This window comes from Thunnus thynnus, chromosome 18, assembly GCF_963924715.1.
Source record: "Thunnus thynnus chromosome 18, fThuThy2.1, whole genome shotgun sequence".
Taxonomy (NCBI): domain Eukaryota; kingdom Metazoa; phylum Chordata; class Actinopteri; order Scombriformes; family Scombridae; genus Thunnus; species Thunnus thynnus.
In genome coordinates this window covers 19,148,776-19,173,876 of record NC_089534.1, presented here as the reverse complement: position 1 = coordinate 19,173,876, position 25,101 = coordinate 19,148,776, and the positions used below count along the sequence as shown (strand labels likewise).

The following is a 25,101-nucleotide window of genomic DNA, read 5'->3' as shown; positions in this document are numbered from 1 at the left end:
TCTAGTATTATTGACTAGCCAATACCCAAACCGCTTAATAAGGTCACTATCAGTGCTAATACCTATCCGTAGACATGACTGTACATTGCTATATTTAGTCTCGCTTCATGTTTTTAAGACTAAGTTGGGACGGTTTTTACATTTAAGAATAAGACACTCACACCTTCTTATCATCCTCTGTATTCCCTCTTCAGGTGCAAGGATAGCAGAGTACTCCCAGCTCTATGACCAGATAATGTTTAAAGATTCTCCCGGTCTAGCTGGTCAGACCTCCGCCACCCCGCATCACAGCCATCCAGGGCTTCCTTCCTCTCCGTCCATGCCTGAGACCTCCCTGGAGGAGGACTGGCTCCACTCCACCTACAGCAACGGAGAGCTCTCCAGCTTGATCTCCTCATCCAGTGAGGTGGGGGGTGCTCGAGCATCTTCCACCCCTCAGCGCAGGCTCACCTCTGCCTGCTCCACCCCCTCTCTCAAGAACCTCCCTCCCTCTCCAACCACTCCACCATCCCAGAGATGGAGCTCGTCCATGTCGTCACCAAGCGAGAAAGAGGAGCATGTGTACAGTTCCATTAAGAGACATCCTTCCTTTAATGCTCCGTCTTTGCCCGTTTCAAAGTCTTCCCCATCCAGTCAGTTTCAGTCAGTCGGCTCTCTGGGCAGCCCGCAGCAGGAGAAGAACAACCAGGCTGGACTCAGATGTAACGGACCCGCTGTGGATCGATCCACAGACAGACTCCATGGCCCCAGTCTGGGCCGGGTTGGTCGGCAGAGCAGCCTCCCAGAGAGGTCTACCCAGGGACAGTCAGACCTCACCTTACATGACGGCCAGCATGTGGTGGTCCTGAACCGGGCTTCTGCACTGAGCATACTCTCCGCCACCCAGAACTACCTGGCCAACTTTAAGGACAACGGGGAAGATGACGATGACTATGTAGAGATCCGCTCAGAGGACGAAAGTGAACAGGAGCAGGACAGGTTGGCGCAGCGAAGTGGCAGCTCGGCAGCCCTTTCCCATCAGAACCGGGGTCTTGTCCATTCCCAGAGTTTGCCGTGCACACCGGTGCATTCCTGCGAGCGGCTGAGGTCTCTGGAGCGTGACAACCTGGAGAAGTACCTGTGGAGTGAGCCACGGGAGAGCCAATCCACCATCGTCCAGTCTCTGAGGGATAAGTTTCAGTGTCTGAGCTCTAGTAGCTTTGCCTGAGTCTATATGCCAACTGAAAGCCAAATATATAACCTACAGCATATTGCAACAAAAGGGACACTGCTGCTTTGCCTTGGATGCCCTTCATCTACTCCAACATCGTAGACCACAAATAAAAATAAATATTACATCAATGTAACACATCTTAGATCAAAAACCATTGTCTTTGATTGCAAGCATATGTATAACAACATATGTGAATACTTATATTTTCTGTTACAGGGCTTCAAAGTAAAACACATAAAAAGTTACTATTAATTGTCAAAATGCCACATCAAATCCTGCATGTGAGCTGCCTTAGCACTTCCAGGTTCAAACAGTTTTCTTGTGTATGTTTCAAAGAGTGATTATCTGGTGCAGGGGGAGTTACAAAGAAATCAAAGTACAAATGTTCTCAGTTGTTTATAAAGGCATTCAGTATGACTGAATGGGTTTTAATGCTTTGCTTTACTTGCCAGCCGTATAGAGATCATTTGAGTCATGTGAATTGATTCTGCAGGCACTACAGACAAAGGACTTGTGCCAATAACTGTCAAGATAAAGATAGTCCAGAATATATGCTACCAATTATAAGAAATAGAACCTTTTCCGTGCACAACATCTCAAACCGAAGTACAAGCGTCAAAGATCTGAAGATCTTTAGAGGATCTTGACTTCCAATGTCAAGCTCTGTCTTGTAATTTACTGGTAAGGTTATTTTAACTGCATTTTCAGCACTACAGTAGTTAATTTTAACCTGTATAGGAGAGGTGAACAGATTGGTGGCTTGTGTTTTTTAATTGTGCTTACACTATCAAACACTTGGAACAAGCGGCTTTACAAATTTGCAGTCTAGATTTGCTACTCAGGATAGATTGTCACTTTTAACAGCTTTTTAGCAATAAATTTAACGAAAAAGGATGCAACTGTAAAGAAAACATGTCGGCTATTACAAGATCCAATAGGTTAAGTATAACTAGACTTAGACCCGTAAGTCTGTTTGAAGTTATTGTATTTCACTCTACCAACTTTGACATCAATAGGGTATTGTGCTTTAAAATCAAAAGAAGATGCTGATATTTTAGATCATCTATAAGAAAACTGTAGGAGTTCATATTTATTTTGAATCTGTGCGCAAGTCTGAAATGTTTTTACATATTATGGTCTGGGGCATCCATCGTGTAGAGCGAAATATGCATCTCCACAAGTGGATGAGTTTTTTTTTGTAAATTTTACTCATTTTAATCTGTTTTAAAGAGGGACCACGAAGGAGAGCATTAAGGAGAGTTAGTTAAAAGACTACAGTACTGTATTTGGTGTACATTTGGTGTTTTTTTGTTTTGTTTTGTTTTTTTACTCAAATGGATAATCAGCTGTTTGTTTACTTTAAGTTATGGGACACTCCCAGCTGTCACACTACTGAAATCCACAGTCACAGAAAGATGTTGAAAATCACAGCCAACTAATTGTCAGTCACATCAATAAGTTTCATACAGCACAATTGTTTTTTTTGTTTTTGTTTTTTTTTTGTTCCCTTGAAGCAGCCCCAGTATTCACTACGCACACTCGTTGAAACATTTTTTAAAGTCACTTAATGTGTCGTATTTATTTGAAAGCATCCCTAATGATATTGCCCCGTTATCTCTATTCCTTCATGCCACAGACAGGTTGTAAATGAAAGTTAGTTATTTATTAAAAGATGGTTTTATTCTGATTCAGGTGCGCTCACAAAATTTAAATCAAATACTGTGAATATTTTCAGAAAATGGTAGTTTTTCTATCACGCACTGCTTAATGCAAGTTCCAAATCACAATAGCCACATGAAAAGTTGAAAAGCACAATATCATGGTCTACTGTTCATATCAGGAAATATGCATCAAAAAAAAGTTAGGAATATGAAGTATGTTTTTTTTTTCATCGTACATTTGTGTCCTCTATTTCACTGGTGGGGATTATCAGTCTTCATTGACTCTTTTTTGCACTTTTCTGTCTTTTTTTAAACGTTTTATTTGTAAACACTTTGTAAAGATGTACATTTTAGGAAAGTTATTCTTGTATGCCATAGGTATGCTTTATAATGCTTTAATGTTTAAGTTAAGTGTACTGTATTTTTTTAACGGCCTAGTTGTCATTGCTCAACAAAATGTACTGGAGGTAATAAATTCAAATTAAACTCGTCTTTGTGTTTTTGTGTTTATCATTGAATAAAGAAGTCCCCACATTTATGAATCAAGTATAAACAATTCATCACCCTTTAAAGGAGAATTGTGTTGAGTCTTGTAGAAGCATAGCAGCCTAAAAATATAACAAAATCTGAGGTCATCATTGTAAACTTAAAAGGCTGAAAGCAATGTTTATCTGCTGTGGTTGAAAGTTTCAAGCTTGTTTCACCTCTGACCACACCCAGTATCACTGATAGCTGTGGCTTGCTTTCTTGCACCTGTAACCTCACCTGACAGTGATGTCACAGGATCCTGAGAGTACACTTGTACGTCACAGCAGCAAGGTAAGAAGTTAAATCACTGGAGGTCGGCACAAACAAGATTTTCAGGGTGTGTTAAGTCAGTCTTTAAACACTGAATCACTGATGGTCACTGAGGTATAAGAAATAATTTACTTCTTTTACAGAATGTAGATATTTGTTACATGTCGTTGGATATCAGTTTTCATTATCATGTAGGGAAATGTTTAGAGATGATCACTCACTCTGAGGTTTAATCATCAAACCAGACAACATCCCAGGACTCAGTGCCTCCCTGCTAGGTTGCTGTGCCATGCAGCTCTCTCCTGTTCTCCACTCACTCCTCTGCAGATCTTACAAAATTATTAGTCTTCCAACCCCCAACCTCTTTGATCTCAATAAGAGAACCATTACTTACATGGCACACACCCTCTTAACCCCATTTTTCACACTACTCCCATCTAGTTGGAGGTAAAGGATACAAATGAAAAAAGGCACATTTCAGTAGTTTTGTCCCCTCTACCATAGCAGTACTGAATTGAGGATCCCACTAATCACATACTTTATATGTATGTAGTGATTTGTTGTTTTATGAGTGTATGTACCGTACAAATCTATGTTCTGGAGACATGCATAATGCAGACCCAAACACTCAAAATCAAAAAAATACCCAAAGAAAGCCAAAATGAGAGGCAGTATGCCCTCAGTAAATAAGGAGTGTAGCCCTACTGATGGACTTTTGAGGTTGTTACTATATATTATATTTGAGAGTTATAAAAACCTGATAATAACACATCTGCTAATATCGCTTTTTTAAAAATAAAAACATTAACAACATAAACAAACAGTTTTGATAAAGATCCCTTAAATTTGTTTGTTAGGAAATAAGCGTGACCAAGATTTGTACTGTGCAGGATATTCTACAGCTACAGAAAAAAGTAATTGCCAGTGCTCTTTGGTAGAAAATCCAAGGAAAAACTAAAATCACCATATATTATAGCATCACTTTGTACTGTGCAAATCCTCCAAAAAGGCAAACAAAGGAAAATGCTACTCAGTACAAGGAGAAGAAATAAGAGGAGAAAAAATGGGGGGAAATGTATGAAAGGAAAAAAAGGAATATCTGTATACTCCATTATGTGAAAATAAAAACATCACTACTGTATTCTTCTAGATAGTTTCATTGCAGGCGTAGCTCTGTGCACTGTGAAGCACATTTTTTCCTGTAAATTAAGGTATGGTCAAACTAACTATCGTCGACTACTCTCTTATGATTTCCAAAATTCAGACAAATCTTGACATCATTATGGGAAAATTCTTTATTATAAGATGAGATGCATAAAAAAAGCCTACCTTAAGAGTGTTCCTGACAGATTTTCACATGTATCTCTCCTCTGTTAAAAACTCAGAAAACAGAAACAGAAAACAGTTCATTTTTCATTTTTGGCAGCTTCAAAACACACCTCTGGTCTTTCTTTTTTGTTTGTTTTCTTTTTGTGTTTTGTTTTATCTCTACTGATTATCTTATCTTGTCACTTCTATTTCTATTCCGGATACAAGAATTAATTATATAAGGATTTATATTATATCAGTTTCCTGGTTTTATTTGTCATGTGCAATGTTCTTTAATGACTGTATTATATATTTGAAATTATTTTTTTTTTAAAGCACTGTGAGATTTACAAATAAAATGTATATTATTTGTATTTTAAAAACTGTCGTCACGGGACATGAACAGCAGAGGACGCACTGGCAGCCCGTCTCCTTGACAACGTCTCAAGAACCAAGAAGAGCGAGGAGCGTTTAGTTCAGAGGAATTATGGGAAATGTAGTTTTTAATGAAGCAACGTCAAAAAACGTCATTTTCTGATTTCGATAAGGGAGCTGGTTGACTTGAGCCCTTTTACAACCTTACAGTTTATGTCGGTTTTATAATTAAAACCCTTCATACTTTGATTCCCGCGCTGTAACTTCTCGAACCTTCTGGTCAATACCCGGTTACCCAGAGTGCATTGCGCCACTTCCTTTCTTCTCGGTCTTGTGGTGGTCCAAAATGTCGCTACTTGATGGTCCGTTAAATGTGCTCGGCCAGAGAACAACTGGCGAATCTGTTCGCACTCAAAATGGTGAGTGGTTGTGCTGTATTTGCTTGGCGTTTCAGATGCGCTTCACTTCTTTTCTCTGCTTCTCAAATTGTCGGCAAGAAATCTTAGTCATTTACTGCATGTACCACACGTGCGGCTTATGCTAATGCTAGCGACGGTTCATGTTAACTTTAAAGCCTCTACTCCGCCTCTAGCGTATTTTTTGCAAAGCACAGTCAGGCCTGCTATATCTACACAATGGCCACTTAACGCAAACAGCATTTATTAGGACTTCTTACTCCCATTTCAGTACCTTCCACTCGCACTGCCATGAATGGACGGCTATGCTAATGGGATAGAAAAAACACTGTCATGGTCTGAAGGTGTGGCTATGGCTCTGTATACCCCACTGAATAAAATGACAGAATAGTGCTATATCAAACGTGTTTTTTGGAATTTATGTGAGACATGTCTGTACAAATTGTGTATAAATGTCGAGTGAAGCTTATTCAGTTGTAAGTTAGTAGCATCTGTCTCCTTTTCGTTGCAGTCATGGCCGCAGCATCCATCGCCAACATTGTCAAGAGCTCCCTGGGACCTGTTGGCCTCGACAAGATGCTGGTGGACGACATTGGGGTCTGTGTCACATTCAGTAATATCTCTATCTCTTATATAAGTCTGCGTAAATGATAATTAATGGTTAGGAGGAGGTGCTCATCATTTCTTTCTCTCACTGTCGTCTTGACAGGACGTGACCATCACCAACGATGGAGCAACCATCCTGAAGCTGCTGGAAGTGGAGCACCCAGCTGCCAAGGTCCTGTGTGAACTGGCTGACCTGCAGGACAAGGAGGTCGGAGATGGGACCACGTCTGTGGTGAGTAAGGCCAACAGCTGCAGACGTAGAGCATCATAAACCCGCAGGGAGAATTGAGTGTGTTCGGTCAATTTATTCAGGCTTTTCTGTCCTTGAACATAACACCAAGTTGTAGCAAGTGAATTGTATATCCTGTTTTAGTACCATGCATCTGCCTTTTATTACGGATGTGTGGCTATGCTAACAGGAGAGAGAACTGTCCTTCAATGTCTGAAGAGGCTGAGCAGCCTTATCTCTGCCGCCTCTAATGAAATGATGGTACACTGCCAAGTCCATAACTTTTTTTTTTTCATTGTTGGTGTAACAAAGCATCCTAAGCGGCTATATGGGCCCAGTTCACACAGTGTGTTCTATTCTTCTAGGTAATTCTTGCCGCAGAGTTGCTCAAGAGTGCAGATGAGCTGGTGAAGCAGAAGATTCACCCCACATCAGTCATCAGTGGATATCGTCTGGCTTGCAAGTAAGATGCTAACATTGAAAATAAATCTTGAAGCTTTGCTACATTTTAACTGTAAATTTGGTTGCATGTTTTCTGATGAACAAACTTGTTTTGTCTTCTTACAGGGAGGCAGTGCGTTACATTAATGAGAATCTCACTATCGGAACAGATGACCTGGGCAGAGAGTGCTTAATCAATGCAGCCAAGACCTCCATGTCCTCCAAAATCATTGGAGTGTATCCTTTCTAACTCTATGATACTATGAAGAGTTTGCAGTTAGAGGGCACAATTTGTATTCAGTGGTGTTTACGTTTCTTGCATGTGAGTGGAACAGTTCTGTGCTGCCTTTATCTGCCTTGACCCCTGAGCCCTCAGTGATGCAGATTTCTTTGCAAACATGGTGGTGGATGCTGCCTTGGCTGTGAAGTTTGTGGATGGCAAGGGTGTGGCCAAATATCCCATCAACTCTGTCAATGTGCTGAAAGCCCACGGCCGCAGCCAGAAAGAGAGTTTCTTGGTTAATGGATATGCATTGAACTGCACAGTTGGCTCACAAGGTATGTTGTTTATGAAGCCTGGAATTCCTGTATCAAGTTTTTGTTATCTCAAATGCAGCTGTTTACATTCCCATTTATTTTTGCTGCTATGTCTTGCCTGATGGCGTACGCAGTGATACGCGTGGGAGACAGTAAACTGGCTTTGGAAGGAATGTAGTCACAGTAGTTTGTACACTGTGGCACCTCTTTTCTGGCCAGACAGTAGAATATCGCCCTGAAATTAAATTACATAAGTTTTAGTCACATTTTGTGATGCTTGTTGAAGTTGTATGGTATAGCTGATTTTAAATTGATTATTGAATTTAAGTATTTCCCATGTTGAACAAGCTGTTCTTTCTGTCCACAGGCATGGTAAAGAGAGTTGTCAACGCCAAGATTGCTTGCCTGGACTTCAGCCTGCAGAAGACTAAGATGAAGATGGGAGTCCAAGTCATTATCAACGACCCAGAGAAGCTTGACCAGATCAGACAAAGGTTGATTATGGGATATTTTTTTCCTTCTGCTGTCTTATAAACATGCGCTCAAGAATCATCCCATTTAAATTTGCTGTGACACTGAATCAATAGTTTACACAGTGATACGCGTGGGAGAAAACATAAGCAGCCCCGAGTCAAGGCAGCAGCTTCTCTCTGAGCTGCTGGTCCACTATTGTGGGCTGGACAATTTTTTATAATAAAGACTTTATATGCATAATGCGCAAGATCATGCAACTGTAGTTTGCTTACAGAATTCAGCTTAATTATATATTTTTCAACACCACACAAAACTTTGTATAGTTCATCATGTCACATTGTACTGTCTGCCTGTAGTTTCTTTTTTTGCTGAACCATACAAATCACTATTGACTTGTTAAATTGGACGTCTGCACAGATGCCATTAAGATAATGCTTTATATTTCTGTACTGTCTATTATTTAATCCTAAATATCACTGAACTAACTGAAACAAAATGTAACTTTGCTGTTCTAGGGAATCTGATATCACCAAGGAGAGGATCCAGAAGATTCTGGCATCAGGTGCCAATGTCATCCTGACCACCGGTGGCATTGATGACATGTGTCTGAAGTACTTTGTGGATGTTGGAGCCATGGCAGTGAGGAGAGTTCTTAAGAGGGACCTCAAACGCATCGCCAAGGCAACAGGCGGTAAGAAGGAAGCATGTCGTAGTTTGTGCTGATGGACTTTTAAGTTACAGACATTTTTACTGTTTTGGTTTAGCCCTGATATTCACCGGTTGAAACTAGTGTCAGTTTTTGACTTTAGTTGTATTTGTCTATTTTCAGCCACCCTCTGCCCTTCTCTGACCAATTTGGAGGGAGAGGAGACATTTGAGGCCACTATGCTCGGCCAGGCTGAAGAAATTGTGCAGGAACGCATCTGTGATGATGAACTCATCCTTGTCAAGAAGTAAGAAACGCAACTATATATATAGAAATGTTTTATACTTACTGAAACTGTAGCTCTGGCAGCAGTTTTGATAAACTGGTACAATTAACAATAACACAAAACTGCTGTTTTCTCATTCTCTACTATTATCCTCGCAGTACCAAAGCACGCACATCAGCCTCCATCATCTTGCGCGGGGCCAACGACTTCATGTGTGACGAGATGGAGCGCTCGCTGCACGATGCTCTCTGTGTGGTGAAGAGGGTGCTGGAGTCCAAGTCTGTGGTGCCAGGAGGCGGCGCTGTTGAGGCAGCACTGTCAATCTATCTGGAGAACTATGCTACCAGCATGGTAAGCCTGAAGAAATGTGGATTTTAAAAATAAAAAAAAAAGTGGTGATTTGCAATGAGCATAGTGTTGGGTTGTAACTCATTGAATATTTTGTTTCTTCAGGGTTCCCGAGAGCAGTTGGCCATTGCTGAGTTTGCTCGGTCTCTCCTCGTCATCCCCAAAACACTGGCTGTAAACGCAGCACAGGACTCCACTGATCTGGTGGCCAAGCTTCGCGCCTTCCACAATGAGGCTCAGGTCAATCCTGAACGCAAGAATCTGAAGTGGTGAGTCTGTCGCCTTACTACACCTGTCATGAGACTGTAATATTTTTCTTCAACTTGTCCTGCATCTTGTGAAGTGGCACTGCGGATTTAGGTTTAGAATTCTTGAGAGCTAAAAGTCCAAGTCCAGATAAAGACCCTTGTTACATGCCAACCTCTTCTTTCTCCTCTGTGAAGCTAAGCATTGAGACAAAAAATCCAGGGTGTTACAGGAGAGATTTTGCGAAACAAACTTTCTGCGAGCAAGTTAAATAGTATTTGACCTCTTTTTGTGTCCTGCAGGATTGGTCTGGACTTGGTGAACGGCAAGCCCAGAGACAACCGTCAAGCTGGCGTGTACGAACCCACCATGGTTAAGACAAAGAGCCTCAAGTTTGCCACCGAGGCTGCTATCACCATCCTCCGCATTGACGACCTCATCAAACTGTTCCCAGAGCCGAAGGAGGGCGGGCAGTCATACAGGGATGCTGTGCAGTCAGGATCTCTAGAGGGTTAAAAAGCTGCGATTGGTCTTGATAAGTTCAGCGTCTGTATTTATACGTAAGGAGCTCTTCATGGCTGTTGCTCTAGTGTAGGCCGTGCACTTTGCCTGTTTACTGTTCTCCCACTCCCTTTGGACTCTCGCTTCCATAGGAACTGTAAGTGATTGTTTTTTTGGTTTTTTTTTGGACAATTAATAAACCACCAATGGCTGTAAATGACCGTTGATTTGGTAATTCAAAATGGCTACATGTGGTTATTGTGCTGGCTTCAGTAAAAGAGTGAAATAAGTACTTGACTCTATGGCTTGGAGTTCTTTTATTGATATGTTCAACAGCTAGATTACAGGAAACATTTTCATAACATCTGTCTATGTACAGGAAGCACTCGGGTAAGGAAGGCTAGCATACTTAACCTCATGGCACTTAGCTGTAGTTGAAGGCTGTTGTCTGCACAATTGATCAGAGAAACAAGGTCCATCAATCAATTGGAATGTTGAAAAGGTATCAGATTTGTGTTTAGAGCAAGTTAAATCTATTGAATGACTTAAAATAAATTACACCAGTAGTTGCAAAACTATGCTCAACAGAGAAGGTAGCATGTCCTCCAGAGCCTGTCTATACTGTGAACTAATACATTTAGTATTCTACTTATATCAGTTAGAATAGTACTGGTAACTGAACACAGCTGGTTTTACATGGAGATCGTCCACTCTTCATCGACTCTTTGTCGCTACTTAAGCACACCTAACACCAGGTTATACAAACAAGTTACTACTGCTTAATGTTGAAGCTGTCAGTATACATTAGATTTACATATCTATAGTGACAAGACCTAAAATCCTCTGATATTAAAGTCAGTGGTTCTCAAACTTTTTCATGTCAAGGACCCCTAACAGAAACAAATTAGACTACAGACCCCAATTTCATAAGATTATGTCCCGGGGTCCGAAATCTGATAAGAGTTTTGCTTTTAGGTGTTTTATTACAGAAAGTGTATGAAACCCATGATAATAGTCATACATTCTGTCCTTGTGTCACTGTGTGGATGGAATTGTAGTTAAATTATTCCCCTCTTTGGGGGTCCCCAGACGTCACTCTGAGAACCATTGTATTAATTCACATTGTACACATCTAACCTGAGGAGGGTTGAATTTAAATTTAAGTTCTTCACAGTGAGAATTGAAAGCTACTGTTGGACAGGATCCAACAATCACAATAAAAACCATCACTTTTACCTCAAGTACAGTGACTGGAAGAACCCAGGTAAACATTATCGTGTATATATATATCGTACCTGTAGTGTAAACAGTGTCAGTGTCCCTTCTCCATTTAAAAACATGAGATTAAGTGCATTCTGTAAAGCAGCATCATATTATCGTCTCAAACTCTCTCCACACACATGGCGATACCCATTCCTCCTCCGATGCAGAGGGACGCCACGCCTTTACAGCCTCCGGTCCTCTGTAGTCCGTGCAACAGGGTCACCAGCACTCTGCAGCCAGACATACCGATAGGATGACCCAGAGAAATGGCGCCGCCACTCACATTCACCTGAGGAGAAAACGAAAACATGTCTGTGTAAAGATGTAAATCTGCCAGCTGCAGTTTTAAGGCACTGAACCTCATTTCTGCATTTCTTTAACCTCCTGTTGTGTGATGGTTTCTAACCTCTAAGATACTCAGCTTTTATGCTACTTTTGTGGACTAAACTTGACTCAAAATTAAAATCCATCACCAACTGAGACATAATATTACTATTAATGCTGAGCAGTCAGACTTACCTTGTCTCCTTTCAGACCCAGCTCTTTGACCACAGCAACAGACTGAGCAGCAAACGCTTCATTGATCTCAAACAAGTCAACCTGGTCTAGCTGCCAGCCCGCTTTCTCCACCTAACAGAGGAACAAGACATGAGAATGACAACATTAAAAACAGGGAAACATTTTCTCAAGCATTGTTACAATTAGCTGCTGCTGACTGCTCACCGCTTTCCTGATGGCTGGTATTGGCCCAGTTCCCATGATGGATGGGTCAAGGCCAGCTTGAGCCCACGATACAATTCTGGCCATGGGTTTTACGCCGCGCCTCGCAGCCTCTGATTGGCTCATTAGGACAGTCGCTGCTGCTCCATCATTTATACCTACAGTAAAAACAGCTTTAAATATCATGCTGTACATGCTAGACATCTGAGAGAAACCTCAGTGATGTCACCTCTTTGCACGCCAAAAAATAAAGAGCACCAACTCCCGAACCTGAGGCGTTGCCAGCGGTGACGGTGCCGCTGCTGTCCTTTATGAAGCAGGGTCTGAGTTTGGACATGCTGTCCATGTTGCTGCCATGACGAGGAAACTCATCCACCTTCACCTCCACTGGACCTGAAGACGACAGAGAAATGTTACAATAAATACACACCAATGACAGATGACACGATTTTTCTGACATATAAGGATCAACTACATCCTTTAAAGTACTCCTTGCCTTTTCTGGACGGCACCATGACGGGGACAATCTCTTGATCAAAATGTCCTGCTTTCTGCGCAGCCTCTGTTTTGTTCTGGGACTGGACAGCGAACAGGTCCTGCTCCTCTCGACTGACACCCCACTGCTTTGCCACATTCTCAGCTGAGAAAATATATTAAGATTTATTACGGCAATAACTACTGATTTATATGTCATCATACAACATAAAAAAAAAACACTGGCTGCTGTACAGAAATCACAAATACATCCCAGACCTGTGATGCCCATGTGGTAGTTATGAAAGGCATCTGTCAGACCGTCGGCCACCATGGAGTCCTGCAGGGAGGCGTCGCCCATCTTCACTCCTGCTCTCATTTGCAGTGTGTGAGGAGCCTGAGAGGACAAAGAGGAGACATACAGGAGCGCTTATTATGAAGCCAAGTATATTACCAGTAGCTAAAGGAACAGGCAGGTTTTCTGGTCTAACTAAAGAGAAAAGACTGTTTGCTATTTCATGTAGATGAGAAGTCCATTTTACCTTTTATTGCTCATTATAGGATGATTTAAGGGCTGTGCCATTTAGTAAAATATTCTTAAATTCTGATGATTTTTTCTGGATGAATGATCATAAAAAACCTGTGTTTCAGGAAGGGAACATTTTATGTGGCTGATTTTATCTGTAGAGCCTTGCACAGATGACAAAGTTCTTTGTTTGCAATGTAATGTAAGAAGTTTTGTTCTTGTCTATATTTGACAAATGTTTCACCACTGCAACTGTATTTTGGTGTGTTGTAAGTCCATGTGGGACACAATAACTAACTTATGAAGGATAGATCGCTCTTTTTACCACTGAATGTTGGAAAACATTGACGTAACTATTTAATTTGTTGTGCACCAGCATCAGAACTACAGCATTTAGACCTAGGGCCAGCTTTCTGTTCTAAATAATAAATAATAGAAAATAATGTTCAATACTAGAGTCAAACTGCTACCAAATTATGCTTTTTCTTAAATACATAACTGTGAGAACTATTAATATGTTTTTCTACCTTTCTTTCTGTTAACAAAAAATCCAGAGTTCTCAAATGAACAAAAATAACCTTATGTAAGTAAAAAACGAGTAAAATTGACATCATTTTTATATAATCAGGCACTATTCAATCAGAGAACATGTAGTTCTCAATACACAGTAAAATGTGCCAAAGTAGGGTTTGCATTCCTATAAAAGCCCAGTAATCATAGACATGATTAAGAGAGTAATTCTAATTTGACCAGACATTCAATGCCAACTTTTGGAACTTGACGACTGCCAATACTCAATGCTACAGACACATATATCTGACAGTACCTGAAAAGTATTACTGCTCCATATTCTGCCCATTTTACAATAGGCTTTTAAATCAGATGCCCACATACTCCTTTACCCACCTGATCTATATATATGCTATTTCATATCCCTCATTTTATAACCTACCCTGCTCATACTCTCCATGCCCCCTGCCACCACCACAGTAGACTCTCCAGCCTGGATGGACTGAGCTGCCAGACACACAGCCTTCAGCCCGGAGCCACACACCATCTGGCAGCTCCAGGCCGGGACAGGGTAGGGGATACCTGCCCCAACGCTGGCCTGACGTGCCGGGTTCTGTCCGTGACCTCAAGGACAGAGAATGAAAAAAAAAAGCAAAGGCAGTGAACACCAATGAAAGAGAAGGTTAAGTGAGCAGAAATATTGAGAGAGAAATGTCATATCAGGTTGATGTTGCCTAATACAGCTGTTATGGGATCTCTGCCATGCATGAGCACACTTTAATGATTTCCTAAGCTGTTACCTGCTGTTAGGACGTGTCCCATGATAACCTCAGAGACCTCCTCTGGCTTCACCCCAGCCCTCTTTAGAACGTCCTTGATCACCACTGAACACAGGTCATGCAGAGGTACCGTGGACAGAGCACCGTTCAAGGACCCTGGGTAAAAATGGGAAGTAGAGGGTCAACATACCATTCAGTAAACATATTTTTACCAATCAATTTACATGGAGAGGAGACTTGTGCTGCCTTTGTAGGTCAACAATGCCTAAATACTTGTATTACAGGCTGAATCAAATAAACGTCTTTTTAATGACAGTCTATTTAATGTGGTTGTTTTGTTGGTGTTGGTTTAGTGCTGAAGCAATGAGACAATTATCTGATTAGTCAATCATAAGACAATTAACTGCTTAAATGTATTTTATATCATGGTGTCTCACACGGTATCTGTGTCATACTCTGTTCTTCAACATATTTAATTGATAAATTAGGTCATTTATTAATTTTTAAAAATGCCAAAAAATTAGCTGCTTCCAGGTTTACCTTGTAATTTATTTGTACATTGAACACTGTTGGATTTTGAAGCATAAGTAGGACAAAACAAGCATTATGAGGACGGCACTTTGGGCTTTGGAAACCATTTTCCACCTTCTACAGACTAAACCATGGATTGATTGAGGGATTATTTAAATTTTTGATTTGAAGTTCTGTAGGCCTGAAGTGACATCTTTGAATGCCTATCAGAGTAGTTTTATATAGACTGACTGATTAATCAACCAATAGTTCCTGAATTGATTCATCTAAAATGTAATACACTGATTAATTAATAGTAAAAAGTTAATTTCACACTTTTTACTTTTTAATACTGCAATAGCAAAATCCTATATTTAACTTTGTTGTGGACATTGACATGAAACAATGAAAAATTACTATATAAACACATATTAAGACTTTAAATTGGCAGGTATGATGTGTTATCTGTCTCATTGAAGGATGTCCTGTTGAATTGCTGTCAAATTAAATTAAATATCACATCCAGGAGAGGACACACACACCCTTGCGTGACAATACGTTATAGGCAGCCAATGATTTGGAGTCCTGCCTCGTGGCACTATGACCAGTCAGCCAATCACTGCGCTCAAAACACTCCGGACACTGGGGCGAACCAATCAGTGCTCAGCAGACTCTATCGTGTCTAATTGAATGACACCAACCACTCTCCCAAATTAAACGAGACAAACATCATATTTATACAATGAAGCACAATAACTAAACAGATTGTTTATTTACAAAACAGTTCATTTCACCACAGCAACGAGCTACAATGTAGCAACAGTAGATTAGAAATGTAACAGGAGCGAAGTGTTTCCAAATAATGTGTGTGTGGTAACTATTAAAGGATTTTACCGATTGGTGTCCGTGCGGCAGAGACGATGACAACAGGATCTGTGTTCATGCTGATAGTCGGCTGGTTGGAGTCCTTTCTTCAGAGAAATGTTCCTGTGTGTCCAACCTGCACTGTGCTCTGTTGATACTATTTCCTAGGATGGCGAAGTCATGACACGCCCTACTCTGCCTCTGATTGGCTAGTTCTCCTTGCCTTCATTGGTTGGGTTGGTTAGGTTTAGGCATGAGCAGTGAGATTGGTTAGGGGTAGGGTAGAATATCAGGGTCAACCAATCAGAGACAGACTAGGGCAGGTTATTATGTCGTCGTCCTAGGGAAATAAAAACGCGACCAGGCGATATGAAACTGTAACTGAGGAGAAGATGCACCACAGCGCCACCATGTGCCCCGGAGGAAGAGCGCTCCTTCATGAAAGATCACTTCCTGAACTGAATTAAAGCAAATGTCCCCAGGCAGCAGTCCCATTTAATATGTTACGTGAAAATATATCAAATCACATACTAATATTTATACTAATACTATACTAGTATACTAGGCTACTAGTATACTAGTCTACAGATATATTAATATTACTAATATTAATATTAGTTTGTGTGAAATTTCATGAAATATGGCTGTATATACTGTATATAACCACCATGTATATGAAGTAACATTTTTTTTTACCATTCAATATTTATCTCAGCACTCTTCACTTCTTTGCACTATTTTTTATCCTGTTTACAGTTCACAGAGATGGTTCCACCTGTTTATATTCACTACTTGTGTCTATATCTGAATATTTTTGTGTTGTTATTGTGTGTAAGCATACTGAGAGCCACTAAACCAGTCAAATTCCTTGTGTATGTGGACATACTTGGCCAATAAAGATGATTCTGAAATATGTTGGAACACAAGGTATGTTGTTGCTTTTTAAAAAAAAACAAAACAAAAACAAAAACACCAGTTTTGTGGTGTGATAGAAATGATGATTTCATCTGAATGTTACAATAAAATGCCTAAAATTATATATTATTTAAATATATTCTTTGGAGTCACTATCAGCAGGTTTTTCTACACAGAACAGAAATAAAACATATCGATAGATTATCTAAAACATTCCAGACCAAAATGGACAATAATTTAAGAATTATCCATATAAATTGTTATTTTTCACATAATGCATATTTATTATGCATACATACTAATCAACATATGAACAGCAATCTATATAGAAATATTAATTCCAAATATACTGTATGTACTGTGTCACCTTGATGTGTATTGTTTGATTTAGTACATACATTTATCCACACTGGTCTGGTAAGGGTAATGCACTGAGTTCAGTTTTCTAATTTATATTTGTTACCTGCATATCCAGTACATATAGAGAAATATATAGATTGTCCTGATCCTATCTATGACTTCTTCTTGTGCTGCTGTAATGCTTAATTTTCCCCCTAAGATCAATAAAGTTTTATCTTATTTAAAATTAGACAAATGAGCTGTAAGTTGCAGCAGCAGAATCCCTCTTAGTTTTATACATACTCATTCTCATTCTTTACTCAGTAACTTTGACTAAATAAGGTCAATGTTGAATAATTAATTTTGTTAAAAGACTCAGAAAGCTGTCTTTCAGACTCAGTGGGGTTCTTTACAAGAGTCCTTTTAAATATTTATACCTCAGTTAAGCCAATAGGTTATATGTTTATGTAAACTAATAATGTTTTAATGTATCGATGGGAGTAATAACTGGTTTTACTCCATAGTATTAAAAATCTTTATTGGTATTTGGTCAGTACATGAAAAGGACTGAAGTCAGAATAATATGAACATCGCATATAAACTACTCACAATTCAACAGAATCTTTTGAACTGAATTTTTTTGTCAATGAAAAATTAAAATTGCTTTAAAAAAAGAAACAAACAGAACACAGGCCAACATCTAAAAATGACCTTCTGAATATTGCGAAGCTACTGTAATTCAGTGATTTTACTGACTTTTGACAATGAGTTACAACACCAGATGCCTGATTTCAGTGTCAAGAGCTCAAACAAGAACAGCATAGACGTGCTCAAATAAACAGCAGAATGAAACGTACTAGTTTTTAAATCATACATCCACTCAATTCAAATCTAACATTAACCCATTCCTGTTATATCCCCGTTAAGCAACACAAATGTGACAGAGGCATCACGATAGGCAAGGGGGAGCAGGGTGAAAACAAAATGTCTTGGACAGCAGTGCTGTGTTACAGACTACGCATTTGTTGCCTTGTTTTGTATATTGTATAAAAAAAAAGAAAAAAAAAAAAAAAGAAAAGACAGTACATGTCAAAGTACATTACAAAACTGCACTGTCGCTCGTGCTGGAGTCCAGGCCGTTTTGAGCGTGTCGTGACCCTGCAGTCCTGGTGCCCTTGGTAACCAGGGCAGTCTTGTCCTCATGGGGGTCGGTGGTGGAGTCTGTGTCATTCGAGTGCTGAGTCAATGAGGTCTCACTGCCTGTCGGAGAGTCCACACTCTCGTACCCTGCACTCAGCTGGCTCCCGAAACCCACAGGTCCTCCAACTCTCACCGCGCCAGTCTGACTCCCTGACGCCTCCTCTGAGTGGTTGGACAGTTTGGTCTCAGCTTCTCCGGGACTGGAGACCATGGGGGACATGGGAAAGTCTTCCTCGGTGCTGCTGACCTCTCGGTACAGGCTTGGCGTTGTGGTCTCGCTCCTCTGGGATGAGTTGCCGTTGCTTGGTCCGTTGGAGACCCTCCCGAAGTCTTTGCCCATTGGTTCAGAGGGTGCGCTGGCCTGCTCGGGCTGGGTGGACGGTTCGGCGGACGAGCTGGAAGCAGTGGGTGAAGTCCTGCTGGGGCCTGCCCCGGCCAAGGCCCCCTGAGTTTGGGTGAGCTGCTGGCGGCTATCCTTCAGCTGCTGCTGCAGGACAAGGATGGTGCTCTGCATTCCCTCTACCTCCTCATCTAGCTGGATGATAAAGTCATTCAACTCTGCCGTTGACGGAAACCAGGAACAGACAAAGAACAAAGTCAAAATTCAACTGAAGATGGACACGTAACATGCAGCCACACTCGGTAAAGTAAAAAGATGATCAGGTAGCGAGATGTTGGTACTGCTCACCGTCTTGACTGCTCTTAAGCTCCTCGCTGTACTTCTTCTGCAGGGCCAACTCAGCCTCCAGCTGGGCGATGCGTCCCTGGGACAGCTGCCTGCCCAACTCCTGGTTTTCCTGAATCAGCATTCGACACTTGGCCATCAATTTCTTCCCCGTTTGGCTGTAAGGGAAACAAGTCTCACATCACACAGTGAACCAGGAGACAAACACGACAGGCAAAGAGATGCCGCTGACCTGCTTCACCCACTTAACCTAAACAGAACCTCTTCAACCTGACCATCCCGACATGACTCTCTAACCACAACAGGATTTTCATATCTATTAGACTCCAATGCAATGTAGAATTATCAGGATCCCACTGACACAAATCTGTTCTGTACAAAAAAAATGTTAATTATATTTTTGGGTAAAATGCTTATCTCATTATTTCTGAGTAAAGATTTTTTCGCTTACACTAAAATTAACTTGTGAGTATGTATCCTCACTGTGGCTTAAACCCAAAACAAGCTACCTAGACCAACATTTCTATGGATCTGATGCACCCATTCTTACACTGTAGCTTTAAATTCACCATGTTACATTATTGAACAAAAGTGAGCACTTCAAAAATAACAGAAGCAATTCTGCCACTGCCGAAAGTTCAAAAGCACTCGCCACATCACAGAGTGCGAAGAACAGGCAGAATAAAAAATGTCACAGATCAAAGTGATATTAGAATGACAAGCCACAAGAAAACCTTAACTAGGAGTAGCAAAAAATGAAAATGTGCGCTGCAGAACCAGGCGCTATTTTGTGTAGTCATTGCTTTAAATACAAACGAGCAAGTAACAGTAAAATCAAATTGCTTAAGGAGCTGCTTTCTCAACTTTACAACAGGTCAAGAAATACTGCAACAGTCCAGCACACCTGTTAAGTTTACATTAGCAATTACTGTGATTATGGTTTACAAAAGCCCTAATCAAGAAATGTGCAAAATCTGCACACAGAAGAGACACACAAATTATTTAAAACTGCAATCTTTTAAGTCTATATAAGCCTATAGAGGTAATCTGGCCAAAGGACACTGATATATTAACAATAAAGGCAAATGATTCAGTATCTGAAAGCAGAAGTCATTAAAGTGGTGATAGTTCTTCAAACTGATCAAAAACAGATAAAATTGCAGTTATGTGCCACACATTTAGTAAATTACATTTACTGCATTTCCTCTCATTTAGCAGTCATTATCATATCCATTAATTGCTCTTAAGTGCTGGGAGGCAGTGTGCTTTTAGCCCTAAAAAGGCTTGTGTACACACTGCCAGCTCAAACCTCACCGTCTGACCTGAGTGTGAGAGACCTGAATATAAATTTGCTGTTAAAAACAGGGGAAAAAACAAAACAGATTCCATGTGGGTTTCATTGAGAAAACAGTGGCTAAAGATCTATGCCACACAGGAGAGAAAGAAAAAGTCTAATCTAGTGTGAATGGCTGAGGGAGAGATCGTGAGGTCAATCACAAAAATACACAGAAATACAATAAATACATTCTCATCAACTTATAACATGACTTGTTAAAAGACATTTGCATTCACAACTTGAAAACAGGACTCAGTGCACCTACAGCAGTGTGTTTTACGATGTCTACCAGAGGAATTAAACACAAGGCTTAATTCATCCTAATGTTTACACAAGTGTATACAATTAAAGCCAATCGTGCTTCTTGGTTCACACACACACTGCAGTAAGTGTTTGTTTCAGAGAAACAAGAGAAATATCAAATGAAATGCCAATAAAAAAGAAACAAGTCACAAAATAAAACATGTAAATACACTCTACCGTGACTGGGCCCATGTTCAGACACACGTGACTGGACCCTCATGCCTGAACCATAGTCCTCTGTGGACCGAGGATCTGGCTCCGCCCACAGTCTTAAATGTCATTTCTAGTGGCTCTTCCCCCCCCCCAAAGTCTTACTTTTAAATCCTAGAACTTTCCTCATGTTACTGAAATGTATCTAAAAGTCTTTACGTTTCTCAGGCAGACTAGCAGGTATGTGTGTGGTGTAATCCACAGTTAAATGTCTTTATAAAACAAGTATGGGAATTGTCTTTAAAATGTTCAATTGCTGTTTTAGGCTAGGGATGCTCCCTGCCTGACTCAATCTCCACCATAAACCCCTTATTTAATATGTGAACTGTCTGGTTTGAGCTGAGGGAGGGAGGGGGGGGGGGGGGCGGGGAGGGCATATCCGTGTCGGGGAGTGAGAGACCACCTCTTCAGGAACAGTCCGGACTCCTTCAGGTCCTTGGACGGTGAGGGGATACGAGGGGAGAGAGCTGAAACACAAGTGTCACCTGACCATACTGTCTTTTCACTTTAGTTTATGTGATATGTAGCTGGCACAGTGCGAGAGTACAAAAACATGGCGGTTTTGTTTTGCAGTGACTGGCTTTCTGTAAAGTCTGAGTCTCGTGGTGAGTACAGCATTTGTCAGCCTTCCCCCCCACCATTGTTCCTGCATGCCTGCAGTGAGAGTGAGGGTGGGGGGCGTGAGGAAGTCTTGACTTTTTTTTTTTTTTTTTTTGAGAGGGTGGGGGGGGGAGTTATTTTGATTGTCTTTACCTATCAGGTGTAAATTTCCAGGCACTCAGTTCATTTTGGGCCTGCTCCAGTTTGTCTTTAGTCTGTTCCAGTTCAGCCTTCATTTTGAGGAAAAACAAGTTGATGGCTGGGTCCACCATGGATGACCGCAGTTGGGCCGCACTGGGTTGCTGGACTTGCTTGAGGTACTGGATCTGGGTCTGCAGGATAAAACAAACCAGTGTTAGTGACCAGTTAATTGGGTTTTGGAGTTGACCAATCACCAGAGTTTCAACTCAGAGTCTCAGGAGAATAAACCGGGCCAATAAAGCTGAAGGCTTGAGCAACTTCTGACTGTTGCTGTTTTCAAACTGTATTATCAGTTTGTAAAAACAACCTGATTTTAAATTAGATCATTTTAAGACATGAATACTAGATGGGTTCCTTTCCTGGAAGCTCAAAACGAAACATAAACTCACTTTTCAAAGTTGGAGTAATGATTACGTCAAATTTTCACCGAGCTGATTTGAATACTTTTACATATGAAGCATACGCCTAAGAACACGACAACCACCCAACAATTCAGCCAGTTCAGTCAAAATCTCCTGCTGTCTACAGCTCAGAGGTCAAGAGTAAAGCAACTGCAAGTTGAAAACCTTGACAAACTCTACCTGGAAGTATGTGTTACCCCAGCTGCCCTGTAAGAATGGCATGTGCTGCCCTAAAGCCACTGGGTGATCCACTGGGCTGTCAATCTGATAAGACCAAAGAATGCCTTCCTCAACACAGTTTACCTCTGGCCTATATACTATGGTAGCAAATGACTACAAGATACGGCGCAGGGCTGAAATAGCGTCAACTGATAGATGAGTTGGCTGATTTTCAATTCTGATCGGCGGCTGTTTGATCAAGTACAAGTACAGAACACTTGGTGATAAGGTGTTGCTTGCTTTTATATATTACAATAGAGTATTCTGTAAGGTTTCCTGCCACTGATCTGACTAATCAAGTATGTTTAAGACATCTGGCAACATGAGATTCGCATGAGCAGACATTTAACACACAATCAATTCATCAAAACATAAAAAGTAAAAAAATAAATCAGGGATGAAAGTAACTGTTAGCTGTTATTGAGAGATAAGGATTATATTACAGTATCATAATATTAATTACACTCATATAACAGTGAAAGTAGAACTGTTTAAGCAGAGAGGACAAAGCAGTTTGGTTTCGCTCTAAGAGGTGTTGAGTGCACCAACAATACTGTCAGAAGCACTAAACATTAGTTCAAGTGGTGCATAAAGTGCTATAAAAAACAACACAGTTCCCTTTATTCCTATCAAATGATTGAAGTAAGTGGAAAAACAGATACATACTGTGCACTCTTGCATTTCCTGCTCCTTGGTGGCAAGTCGCATGACCAAGATGTTCTCCCGGCGTGCAGACTCCTGCTGCTGCTGCTTGAGCTTCTCCTCCGATTCCTTCAGCCCTGTTACATCATTGGCTAAGACGATGAGGAGAGAAAGCAAACACATCAGAAGAAAAACCCTTCCCACAAGCAGCAAAATATAGTTTTTATTGCAATATAGTTATTATGTAACAGCCGGTATACTTACAACATAGCTCTGCATATTTTGCCTCCAGGACCTGGACATACGCTTCATGCTGTTTCCATCTAAGAGGAGCAGATTATATGTAAACATTAACTGCTCGACCTAAATAGATCAAGTTTCCACACAATATAATAAATCTCCAGTTGTAAAGCTGTAATTTACCTTGTGCACAACTCCTCTCTGGTCATGGTCTTCATGTCAGATTCACTGAGGCGAACCTGGATGAAAAGAAAACCAAAGACGGGTTAGATGAAGGAAACACACACATGGGGGCACATGAAAATTGAAAATGAAACAAATAACGGGCTTTAAAATGCAAAGCACACTCACCTTCTTGGGTAGAGGCTCCTCGTTGGTCATTGTGAACTCTGGAAGTGAACACAAACATACAAATACATCATTAACCAAAGCTGGGTGTCGTGTGTTAAAATATCTGCATCATCTCTCGCAATACAGCGCTGGCTGTTCACACGCAGTGGCGTTTAACACACATTAAGACGACTTCGCTTTTATCACACAAATGCTGTAAGGTTGCAAATAAAGCTCATTAAAGGAAACCACGTTAACTATCTGGCCGCTTATGAAAAATGAACATTACGAGTTAATAAGAGCTGTCGAGCCTAATGTGAATGTTAGCTGGTGTGGCAGTCAGCAGCTATGGATAGCAAGAAATAGAAATAAGCTAACGAAGGTTAACACTCGGCTGCTAACAACATTTAGCATCCGCTGGCAAAATACTTACATGCTATGAAACTATAGTGTTTAGCTACAAGTTATTCTTTAATGTCAAGCCAGGCAGCATGCAATTCTTGGCTCTGTTTTAGGCTCCTTGTTATCACAAAATGGCGGTGAAGGAAATGACTCCCTCCCTTGCGCTCCTTTTTCCTGAAACTAGCGGGCTCTTGGCTGCAGATATCGGGCCTTCAGCCATCACAACACTCACCAGTCCCGCTTCTTTCGATGTTTCTTGAAACTCCCTCGACGTTGCTGATTCTTTACGACACTCAAAATTGCAATTACGTTAAAAAAAGAATTAGCTGTGGGTTTATATTTTGTTGTTTAGCTCCGGCGTAATCGCCATCATCATCTTCCTCACCGAGGCGAAGGCAGGACAGAATGGCTCTGGATGGCCGTGCGGCTCTCGCCTTGCTGCAGCAGAGTGCGACCAGAGATAGGGGAAGAGAAAAGGAGCTCTCACTCCGCTGCGATTTACGGATACTAAAAACGTGGCTCTTCTTCAACAAGCATTTCAACTCAAGTAACAATAATGGTGATAGTTGTAAAGTCCATTCGGACAAGGCATTTACTCCTATTTCTACTTATGTTTTGTTAGAGCTGAAACAATTAGTCGATTATTTGATAATACTTAAAAAAATATTTTGATAATCCAAATTTTGATAATCAATTAATTGCTTTGAATCATTTTTAAGAGGAAATACTAAATGCTTCTTAAATGTGGATTTTCTGGTTTCTTTAGTCTTGACAGTAGACTGAATATCTTTGGGTTGTTGGCTGTTGGTTGATTTTGGCACTTGTTGATTTTTTTTTTTTTTTTTTTTTTTTACCATTTTCTGACTTTTTTTTTTTTTTTGACCAAACAACAAAAAATTGATCAGAAAATTGAAAATGAAAATAATCGTTAGTTGCAGCCCTAAATTTTATTACAGGTCAGGTTTGGGATGTAATGTGTGTTGTGGATTTTGGCACAAAAGGGACACTTCTGGTTTCTTTAGTCTTCCATGACAGTAAACTGAATATCTTTGTGTTGTGGGCTGTTGAGACAAAACAAAACATTTTAGGTTGCATGTTGGGCTTTGAGAAACAGTGATTGATATTTTTCATAATTTTCCGACATTTTTTGACCAAACGACAAAAAAATAATCATCAGAAAAATCAAAGATGAAAATAATCGTTAGCTGCAGGTTTGGGATGTAATGCTTGTTGTGGATTTTTGCACAAGGAGCACTGCTGGATGCTTCGCATTTTTGCTCAGGCATATATGAAAGCTGAGTAATTTATTATTATTATGCCTTTATCAAGTCAAGTGCACATAATCAT

General features: G+C 40.5%; 4 protein-coding genes and 1 non-coding gene across 8 annotated transcripts in view; 3 read left to right on the top strand and 2 right to left on the bottom strand.

The window, feature by feature from the left end:
• Positions 1-3,365, top strand: part of LOC137169029 (pleckstrin homology domain-containing family G member 1) — a 75,775-nt gene extending 72,410 nt beyond the window's left edge. For all 3 annotated transcript variants that reach the window (XM_067571965.1, XM_067571967.1, XM_067571966.1), the window contains exon 17: positions 195-3,365. In XM_067571965.1, coding sequence (XP_067428066.1) covers positions 195-1,207 — 1,013 coding nt within the window. In that variant the 3' untranslated portion in view covers positions 1,208-3,365. The remainder of the gene's footprint in view (positions 1-194) is intronic.
• Positions 3,366-5,582: 2,217 nt separating this feature from the next.
• tcp1 (t-complex 1) lies at positions 5,583-10,382 on the top strand. Its single transcript, XM_067571837.1, has 12 exons — positions 5,583-5,774; positions 6,283-6,368; positions 6,481-6,609; positions 6,972-7,069; positions 7,174-7,284; positions 7,424-7,605; positions 7,952-8,078; positions 8,574-8,749; positions 8,888-9,011; positions 9,149-9,341; positions 9,444-9,607; positions 9,887-10,382. Exons 1-12 carry the CDS (start codon positions 5,702-5,704, stop codon positions 10,098-10,100), a joined length of 1,677 nt encoding a protein of 558 aa, XP_067427938.1. The 5' UTR covers positions 5,583-5,701; the 3' UTR covers positions 10,101-10,382.
• On the top strand, positions 6,030-6,168 carry LOC137169965 (small nucleolar RNA SNORA29). The gene has a single exon (XR_010924571.1). It is a non-coding gene; the product is annotated as a small nucleolar RNA SNORA29 (small nucleolar RNA).
• A 5-nt stretch (positions 10,383-10,387) lies between the features above and the next one.
• Positions 10,388-15,919, bottom strand: acat2 (acetyl-CoA acetyltransferase 2). The gene is made up of 9 exons (XM_067571838.1): positions 15,762-15,919; positions 14,379-14,513; positions 14,021-14,202; positions 12,822-12,939; positions 12,565-12,708; positions 12,339-12,461; positions 12,072-12,226; positions 11,868-11,978; positions 10,388-11,637 (listed from the first exon to the last, which is right to left on the bottom strand). The coding sequence occupies exons 1-9, from the start codon at positions 15,808-15,810 to the stop codon at positions 11,467-11,469; spliced, it is 1,188 nt and encodes a 395-aa protein (XP_067427939.1). The 5' UTR covers positions 15,811-15,919; the 3' UTR covers positions 10,388-11,466.
• Positions 15,920-17,506: 1,587 nt separating this feature from the next.
• wtap (WT1 associated protein) lies at positions 17,507-24,195 on the bottom strand. 2 transcript variants are annotated; one of them, XM_067571939.1, is made up of 8 exons: positions 23,987-24,195; positions 23,374-23,411; positions 23,206-23,261; positions 23,047-23,105; positions 22,807-22,934; positions 21,473-21,651; positions 18,874-19,028; positions 17,507-18,743 (listed from the first exon to the last, which is right to left on the bottom strand). In XM_067571939.1, the coding sequence occupies exons 2-8, from the start codon at positions 23,401-23,403 to the stop codon at positions 18,085-18,087; spliced, it is 1,266 nt and encodes a 421-aa protein (XP_067428040.1). In that variant the 5' UTR covers positions 23,404-23,411; positions 23,987-24,195; the 3' UTR covers positions 17,507-18,084. The 2 variants fall into 2 exon arrangements, with proteins under 2 accessions (XP_067428040.1, XP_067428041.1); XM_067571940.1 differs by lacking the exon at positions 23,987-24,195 and adding an exon at positions 23,786-23,890.
• Positions 24,196-25,101: the final 906 nt, after the last annotated feature.

Bases quoted from the DNA above. Each gene is read 5' to 3' on its own strand.
- acat2 (XM_067571838.1), bottom strand. From the start codon at position 15,810: ATGAACACAGATCCTGTTGTCATCGTCTCTGCCGCACGGACACCAATC. The intron at 11,979-12,071 runs GTGAGCAGTCAG...TTCCTCTGTTAG, and splicing joins TACCAGCCATCAGGAAAGCG to GTGGAGAAAGCGGGCTGGCA. The intron at 11,638-11,867 runs GTAAGTCTGACT...TTTTCTCCTCAG, and splicing joins TGGGTCTGAAAGGAGACAAG to GTGAATGTGAGTGGCGGCGC.
- wtap (XM_067571939.1), bottom strand. From the start codon at position 23,403: ATGACCAACGAGGAGCCTCTACCCAAGAAG. The intron at 23,262-23,373 runs GTGAGTGTGCTT...CTTTTCATCCAG, and splicing joins AGGAGCCTCTACCCAAGAAG to GTTCGCCTCAGTGAATCTGA. The intron at 21,652-22,806 runs GTATGTATCTGT...TTTATCCTGCAG, and splicing joins AGGAAATGCAAGAGTGCACA to ACCCAGATCCAGTACCTCAA.
- tcp1 (XM_067571837.1), top strand. From the start codon at position 5,702: ATGTCGCTACTTGATGGTCCGTTAAATGTGCTCGGCCAGAGAACAACT. The intron at 7,070-7,173 runs GTAAGATGCTAA...GTCTTCTTACAG, and splicing joins GGATATCGTCTGGCTTGCAA to GGAGGCAGTGCGTTACATTA. The intron at 7,285-7,423 runs GTATCCTTTCTA...CTGAGCCCTCAG, and splicing joins TCCTCCAAAATCATTGGAGT to TGATGCAGATTTCTTTGCAA.